Below are 9386 nucleotides of genomic sequence, written 5' to 3' on the forward strand. Positions count from 1 at the left end.
TTAAATGAGGTAAGTAATTTATATTTATTTAAATAAGTTTTTTTTTTTTTAATAGTTAGTAACGCGTTCATTAATTATTTGATCTAGTCTTATGCAATCTATACTATAATAAACGCAAAAATAAAAATAAATAGAAAAAAAACAAACCCGTAAATAAAGAATGACTAAACTGAACCTAACTAAAAAAAACAAGCCTACTTGTATATATTTTGCAGGGTAAAAATTAGGAAATAAAATTTGTTATAATGACTAAACCTATGCTAAATATTCAGATGGCGCCCAGCAGCCCCACGTCCCAGTTACAAATATCCCAACTATTTACCTTCAACAAATTCGCCCTACAAAAAAGAAAAGTTAGTATTTTCTATCTTAACTTTTTATTTTTTATCGGAAAATTTTAAACGTGAAATCACGTGACTTCGATATTTAAGACGTAAAAGATCATCTATCTACTCCTTGCTCGCATCTCTTTATTATGTTTCCTCAATTTCTTTATCATTTCTTCCTTCCTTAATTCACTCGGCGATGTATTTATTCTAAGTTACTTATAAATAAACTTATTCTAACAATATCCGGAGTTCGTTGCACCAGATTTGGCTTTTCCATTGCATTCTAGAAATTTCAAATTATTAAATAATATTAAAAGTAGATATAACAAAATCTTGTTACTAAAATTCAAAACATAGCAAACTGATTTTAATATTGTAAATAAATTAAATAGTCTTAATAAAAAACTTTTAATGAATAATATATTTATCATTCAATTACAAACTGATTTTATTTGTGAAAATAAATAACTTTACATATACTCTATAATCAGTGTTGAACAATAACTTCATCAAGTAAAAAATATTTAATACCTTAAATATCAAAAATGAAAAACTTTAAACATTGCCTCAAATGTCACACTCAACTTTATATTTTATCTTATATGCAATGAAGGAGTATGACAATTAACAAAATTTGGGATATCTTTTTTTATTTCTCTTCTAATTGTTGATTTTCAATTTCATCTGATATCCTACAAAATAAATAATGCTTATTACCAAATTTCTTTATATAAAAAAAATAATAATAAATTAGTATAACATACTTTCCAAAATCAACAATTTCCACTGAATTATTATCAATATTGTCATATTTTGGAAGTTCTTTGGTAAATGGATTAAGTAATCGAGAAGTATAATATGCTTTTGGATGATGGTTAGTTAATTGGCTATTTGAAAAATTTGCTTTTCTATATTCATCTGCTTCTTCAATTTGCTTTTTAATTTCTTCATCATCCACAAAAGTAAATGACCCAATCAATTCAGCTATTTCATTAGCACTTGGCCTATTATTTGGATTTGAATCCCAACACCTTTTCATTAAATCAATATAAAATTTGGGAGCTTCTTTTTCATTTATTTCAGGTCTAATTCCATTACATATATTTAATGCTAAAGTATTATCATGAGAAAAATTTGCAAAAGGTTGTTTTTTGGTTGCTACAAAATACATAATCATACCAAAACTATATATATCTGCTGCTTGACTATAAGGTTTCCCCCTTAATACTTCAGGAGCTACATAAGGCATAACTCCATAAATCTTTGTTTCATCTATATTACCAACTTCTCCACATAATCCCATATCTGAAATATATATATGACTAGTCAAATTTCCAGAACTAGAACCATAAGTAGTATAATCCCCAAACGATAATAATATATTTCCTGTATGAAAATCATGATGAACCATTTTATTTTTATGAATATTTTCAAGACCTTCAATAATATGTGTTAATACCAATAATCTTTCAAACCAATACCAATCTATATTAATATAACTATAATTACTAATATCCCCGCCATCTGCATAATCAAGAACCATAACATAATCTTTTGTATCTGGATTTTGTGATATTCCATATAAACTAAGAATTCTATCATAATTTTTAATAGAATACCCTTTAACCTATTAAAGATAATAAATATGCATTAAAAAGTCATTTAGTTAAATATAATAAATTTAAAGAAAAAATGAATTCATACCTCGTTCAAAAATTCATTATTGATATTTTGTGAATTATTTAAACACTTTAAAGCAACTTTCTTATTAGGGTTTCTTTTTAACTCTCTTTGATTTTCAACATATTGCAATGGACCATCTTTCCATATTGCCGAATATACTATAGCAAACCCACCTTCACCTATTTTGTTAATATTATGAAACTGACTATATGGTATCCATTCAACTATTATATCACTACAATTATTAATTTTAAATTGCATTTGTTGAATAAAATGATCAATTTCTTTATTTCCACTAGTCCAACTTGTAAAATTTTGTTTTAAATTATTTATTTGGCATGATTTACACCAATTATCATTTATACTTGTATATATTTCACCACAGTTCTTACAAAAACCATCTTTAAGTACTACAATATAATCTTTTGTTTTTGGATTTTGAGATATTCCATATATATTAAGGATTTCATCACTATTACTAATTGTATATTTTTTAATCTAATAAAAATAAAAAATTATATTAATCAAGTAATTGAATTAAATTCAAGTGAAAAAAAGAATAAATTCATACCTCATTTAAAAGTTCATTGATAATATCTTGCGAGTTACACAAATATTTTAAAATAACCTTTTCATTAGGTAACCTAAAGTTTGTTCCATTACCATATACTAATAAACCTTCCTCCCATATTGCTGAACATATTATAAATAGATCATCTTTATTACTTATCTCTTTAATGTTATTAAATTGATTATATGATATCCATTCAACAATTATATCACTACTTTCATCAATTTTTAATTGCATTTCCCTAATTATTTCATCAATTTCTTTATTTCCACTAGTCCAGTTTGTAAAATTTTGTTTTAAATTATTTATTTGACATGGTGTGCACCATAAACTGCTTGGTTTACCACAATTTTTACAACAATTTTTAAGAACTATAATATAATCTTTTGTATCTGGATTTTGAGATATTCCATATACATTATATATATTCTAAATATCATTAAATTTATATGATTTGATCAGTTAATATATTAAATAAAAAAATTTATATAAAAAAAAATTTTAATTAAAATAAATCTGTACCTCATTTAAAAATTCATTAAATTCATTAAATTCATTAGCAATATTCTGTAAACCATAAAAATATTTTAAAAAAATTCTTTCAGTAAGTAATTCTCTTACCAACTTATTTCTATAGTACGTTAATGGACCTCTTTTCCATATTGCTGAACATACTACAGAAGAACCATTTTTGCTTAATTCCTTGATATCATTAAATTGGTTATATGGTATCCATTCAACTATTGTATCATAAATATGATCAATTTTTAATTGCATTTCTTGAATAAAATTATCAATATTTTCATTTCCACTGGTCCAATTTACAAAATTTTTTCTTAAATTATTTGCTTGACATGATTTGCACCATTTATCAGTTACAATTGTATATATTTTATTACAATTTTCACAATAATTATTATCAAGAACTATAATGTAATCTTTTGTATCCTGATTTTGGGATATTCCAAACATGCTATGAGACCTACGTTTTTTAATAGAGAATTCTTTAACAATCTGTTTAAATAAAAAAAAATATTACTATATTGAAAAAAAAAATATATTTTATGAAAAAAAAACTTTTTACCTCATTTAAAAGTTTATTTGTAATATTTTGTGAATTATGTAAAGATTTTAAAGTAACTTTTTTATCAGGTATCCTTTTTAATATTCCATAATATTTATCATTTTGTAATGGTCCATTTTTCCATATAGCTGAATATATTGTAGTAGAACCAATTTCACCTATTTCTTTACTAATATTATCAAATTGATCATATGATATCCATTCAACTATTATGTCACTCCATTTACTTATTTTAAATTGCATTTCTTGAATGAAATGATCTATTTTTTCATTTCCACTAACTTCATATGAAAAATATTTTTTGAAATTATTTAATTGACAGGTTTTACACCATTTTTTCTCTACATTTGTATATATTTCACCACAATTCTCACAAAAACCATCTTGAAGTACTATAATATAATCTTTTGTATCTGGATTTTGAGATATTCCATATATATTTAAAAGTTTATTATGAATACTTTTATTAATAGGATATGATTTAATCTGTTATAAAAATTTATAATAAATAAATGTTTAAAATAAACTAATAATAAATTAATTAAAATTTCATACCTCATTAAAAAATTCATTATTAAGAACTTGTGAATTATACAAACATTTTAAAACAACTTCTTTATTAGGTATTCTTTTTAACTCTTCATTATCATATTTATAAACATATTGTAACGGACCATCTTTCCAGATCGCCGAATAAACTGCAGTAAAATCACTTTTGCTTATTTCTTTAATATTATTAAATTGGTTGTATGGTATCCATTCGACTATTATATCATTCTGCTTATTTATTTTAATATGCTTTTCTTGAATGAACTCATCAATTTTTTTATTTCCACTAGTCCAGATTGCAAAATTTATTTTTAAATTATTTAAATAACATGGTTTACACCATTTATCAAATATATTTGTATATTTTTCACCACAATTATTACAATAACCATTATCAAGAACTGCAATATAATCATTTGTATCTGGATTTTGAGATATTCCATATATATTTAAAAGTTTATTATGAATACTTATATCAATAGGATATGGTTTAATCTGTTAAATATAGAAAAGTTTATTATAATAAAGGTATTTTAATTATAAAAGTACCATAAATTACATACCTCAAATAAAAAATCATTGACGATATTTTGTAAATAATAAAAATGTTTTAAAGCAATTCTTTTGTTAGGTGCTCTTTTAAACTCTTTATAATTCTCATCATATTTTAATGGTCCATCTTTCCATATTGCTGAATATAATGCAGTAAATTCACTTTTATTTATTTCTTTGATATCATTAAACTGATTATATGGTATCCATTCAATTATTATATCATTCTGATAGTCGATTTGTAATTGCATTTTTTGAATGAATTCATCAATTTTTTCGTTTCCACTAGTCCAGTTTTCAAAATTATTTTTTAAATTATTTCTTTGACATGGTATACAGCATTCATCATCTTCATTTTCATCACCACAGTTTAGACAATGTAAACCATCATTAAAAACTAAAATATAATATTTCGTATCTGGATTTTGAGAAATTCCATATATTTTAAGGTAATCATCTTTATCTCTTTCAATAGAATATAATTTGCTCTATTAAAATAAAAAATAAAAATTTATTATAATATATAATATTTAAAAGAGATTAAAAATTTTCATACCTCATATAATAAATCATTGATGATATTTTGTAAATTATATAAACGTTTTAAAACAACTTCTTTATTAGGTACCCTTCTTAACTCTTCATAATGTTCATCATGTTGTAAAGGACCATCATTCCATATTGCTGAATATATTGTAGCAAAATTACTATTGCTTATTTCTTTGATATTATTAAATTGATTGTATGGTATCCATTCAATTATTGTATCATCATATCTATCAAATATTAATTGTGTTTCTTGAATGAAATTATCAATTTTTTCATTTCCACTAGTCCAATTTGCAACATTTTTTACAAGACTATTTACTTTATTTATTTGGCATGGTTTACACCATTTTTTTTCTATATCTGTATAAAAATCATTACAATTTTTACATTCAATATCATTTCGGGATGACATGTTTGAATTTTTTTTTTTAAAAAAAAAATAAATAAATAAAATATTGTGATCGGCGTAATGAAAGATGAAACTTTAAAAAAGGTGGCAAACCAATGATATGTTGCGAGTAATTAGCTCGTGTGATTGTCAAGATGAGTGACACAAGCAGAATTCGGCTACTAGTTTAACCGTCATCAAACTAACCAAAAAAAAAAATTAGTACAAAAGTTTTTGCTTTTAGTAAAAATAGTGATAATAAAAAATAGACTTATTTTAAAAATTTTATTTATAAAGATAATTGAACCGTATCTCGGAAAGTATTAACAAAAAATAAATTAAATTAAAATAAATTAAATTATGTAACAAAAAGCTAAACTTAATTAATATTTGATTTGAAAAAGACTTACTTGCTAACTAACTTTTAATCTTTCAATCTTTGAATTTTTATAATAACTTTTTAATATATATAGTAGTATATGTTCTTAACACCATTATCAATTAAGAACTGTATTAAAAATTTATTGCATTGTAAAATTTCATAATTCTTTAGCATAAAGAAAAGAATGCCAAAAATCTTGTGAAATGTTGTCTAACTTTTTTTGGAGTAATTTTATATTTTACATCACTCTGAGTTTCAAGATTTTTCATTTCAGTATTTTGAGTTTCGGCTTATTAAGTGTCGAGTTATACCATTTTGGTACATCCGATTTTTTGGGATTTTGAGTGTCAGGATATTGTGCCGTTTGGATTCTGAGCTTCAGCCCTATAAAAAAAATTCTGGAAAAACTCCGATAAATGATCATTTTTGTAGTTTTGTGAAGAAAATCAGACACGTGATCATTTTTCTGAAAAATTTTATATGCCACGATTTTGTACCAAACCCGTTCATCGATCTCATTTATTTGATGGTAAAATTCCAACTAACAACTTAAATGGTAATGATGAACAACGAGTAAAAATACCATGGTGTAAAAATTCAAAAATATTATTAGGATTAGATTACAATAATAATCGTAAAAGGATCAAGTTTTTAGACGAAACTGATATTTGTTAAACATTAATGAGTAAAATTACAACAGTAGATGTTGATTTTAATGAAACAATTGATCAGTTTAAGATGAAAATCCATATCAACATAACAGATAAATATTTTTTTGCCGGTAAATTACTGGGAAAAAATATGTTACATATGAATTATTAGATAATAATAATATTTTAATTCCTTTTGCATCCTTGTATTCTTTTTGCTTTTTAACATGGGATGTATTAATTTAGAAATAAAATTTTATAAACTATGGTACATAAAAAAAGTGAATAAAATAACGATAATAATATTAAAATGGTTACTGAATTACTTTATCTGTTATTTATTTTTGAAATTTATAAGATATAAGTTAAATTTTAATAAAGTAAATCAATATAAAGCAAGAATATTTTTACATTAGATAAAAATAATTTTTTTTTTGGACAAATGGTTATTGGAAGTGGCGCATGGGATCATTGATCATTTCCTAGTTAATATAATATTGTTGGTAAATAAAAAATTACGAATAGATTGAATAAATTGGTAGTCTTAAATACTTGTAATCTTAAAATATTCTGTAAAAAAAAAATCCAATGAACTATTATAGATTCTGATTTATTTCTACAGTTTTAAATGTTGTTGCTTCAATGTGTTAATAATTATGTATTATCAATCAAAATATTAAACTATTAAGCAATGGAAAGAAAAGTCGTTACATTAAAACAATTTATTTTAGAACGCCTTGTTCACCAAAATACTTTCTATTATTGATATATTTAGAGTACCTAAAGCTTACAATTGAAAATCGTTTGTATTCAGAATCAATACTCGATCATTGACTGGTTCTAATTAGAATTCGTATCCATTCATCCGGATATCAAAATACTTTTGCAGAGTAATTCGGTCAAAATTTATAATTCCGACCAGAATTATGACTCGATAAAACAATTTTAGTGATACCCGGTCCACTCAAGAAGGAAATTCTCAAAGACGCAATGTCCTTTTAAGTGATCGTATATAATAATTTCTGTAAAAGGAAAATTTTAACATTTTCACACCGTCAGTGGATTTGTTCAATCCGGATATCCAAATATCCATAGATATCCGCTTTTTAACGGATAACGGATTGGAACTCTAGGCTTATAATCGATATGTACTCAAGCGCTGCATTAATAGTAGTAAAATAACTCCACTGCATGCTAATAATAAACCATTAGTAAATCTAAAAAATTGGGTTGTTTGTTATATTTAATATGCAGGTAACATAAAATTTTGGTTATACCATAATGATAAATTCATTAAAATCTTAAAAACAAATTAAATCTCGCGTTTATGCGTATTTTATAAAACATTTTTTTTTTATTTAAAATTTTTCAAAAAAAAGAGTAAAAAAAATTTGTTTGATAAAGATATTATTATTATTATAAGTATTGACTATAAAATTACTAAGCACAAATGTTATAAGTAATCGGGGAACTGTGGATATCAATGATTTTCACGGCGCAGCCGTGAAAATCATGACTCCATGAAATAACTACGGTATCCCTACATAAAGTCCTTTTAATAAACTTATTATTTTGACTAATAATGATAGACTTTTTATTCCAATATTGATAGACTTTTACCCATCTCTTTAAATAAACACCACCCGTGAGAATATCAAGAAAAAAATCACAAATTTTAACTAGGAACCGTGGGATAATAATAAATAATGCACATCACAAAATTAATTTGTTTATTCTGGTGGATCATAAGAAATGCCACCAGTAAACAAACAAGATTTTAAGCAAGTCGTTTCGCAGTAATTAAAACAATGAGCATATACATTAACTATAAACCCAATAATATCTCCCGGAGAGGGAAATTTTGTGGGATCATAATTGTCAGCTCGCGTGTAATAATGATCTCCTTGATAAATTGTACTACAATCAAAATATTTATTACTCAAACAATTATTCGCATTTAAGATATTATCCATAGTGTATCCATTTTCCCATGTAGTATCTGATACAACAGTATAAATCAGGGATTGATTATAGTTAAACGAATAATTACTAATCATCATTGGTCCCTGTTGCAAGCAACATGCGAAATTATCAGTATTTTCTAATTTATCTGGTCCATCTATTATTAATGCGACCTGATGATTTGCTAAAAATTTGATGTCTATATAATCAATATCTAACATAAAATTACATAAATGTAAAAAAAAAATGGATTATTAGCATTAGCTATCTTATAAAAATAAATAAAAGTCGTTCTTAAATAGCTTACCATCACAATTTAAAGAGAATTTAAGAGCAAAAGTTTTGAAGAATATAAGAAATAATACAATAATAATAAGCTTCATGATTGGATGTGTTTTTGTATAATAAAGTTAGAAAGCTTCGATTCTGCTGTTATTATATATCTACATAAGAAGATTATCACATAGTCATCCATTATTGGTAATCCTCCAAGGAGTGGAAATATGACGGAAATAAATAATAAAAAATAAATAGAATGAATATAAAAAAGTAATGCTAAACTCTAATTTATGTTTCATTTATTTCATTTTGCTATATGATCGCCAAAACATAATTTAGACTTTAACCCTATATTTTTAAAACGCCTATCTGTGGAGAAATTTAGGTTGCGATATTATAAAAATCTCA

The 9386-nt window shown here is 24.2% G+C and overlaps 3 protein-coding genes across 3 annotated transcripts; all 3 read right to left on the reverse strand.

Annotated features, from left to right (window-relative positions):
* Nucleotides 1-978: 978 nt before the first annotated feature.
* Nucleotides 979-2820, reverse strand: OCT59_005796 (uncharacterized protein; the record flags this gene model as incomplete). Its single annotated transcript, XM_066140839.1, has 5 exons — nucleotides 979-1021; nucleotides 1094-1956; nucleotides 2034-2191; nucleotides 2405-2510; nucleotides 2584-2820. 5 exons carry the CDS (start codon nucleotides 2818-2820, stop codon nucleotides 979-981), a joined length of 1407 nt encoding a protein of 468 aa, XP_065997686.1.
* A 736-nt stretch (nucleotides 2821-3556) lies between these two features.
* Nucleotides 3557-5729, reverse strand: OCT59_005797 (uncharacterized protein; the record flags this gene model as incomplete). The annotated part of the gene is made up of 8 exons (XM_066140840.1): nucleotides 3557-3565; nucleotides 3668-4153; nucleotides 4223-4344; nucleotides 4606-4711; nucleotides 4780-4907; nucleotides 5106-5256; nucleotides 5325-5452; nucleotides 5660-5729. 8 exons carry the CDS (start codon nucleotides 5727-5729, stop codon nucleotides 3557-3559), a joined length of 1200 nt encoding a protein of 399 aa, XP_065997687.1.
* A 2738-nt stretch (nucleotides 5730-8467) lies between these two features.
* On the reverse strand, nucleotides 8468-9082 carry OCT59_005798 (uncharacterized protein; the record flags this gene model as incomplete). The annotated part of the gene is made up of 2 exons (XM_025326478.1): nucleotides 8468-8913; nucleotides 9007-9082. The coding sequence occupies 2 exons, from the start codon at nucleotides 9080-9082 to the stop codon at nucleotides 8468-8470; spliced, it is 522 nt and encodes a 173-aa protein (XP_025175956.1).
* Nucleotides 9083-9386: the final 304 nt, after the last annotated feature.

The sequence above is a fragment of the Rhizophagus irregularis genome, chromosome 14 (genome assembly GCF_026210795.1).
Source record: "Rhizophagus irregularis chromosome 14, complete sequence".
In the NCBI taxonomy this organism is placed as follows: Eukaryota; Fungi; Glomeromycota; class Glomeromycetes; order Glomerales; family Glomeraceae; genus Rhizophagus; species Rhizophagus irregularis.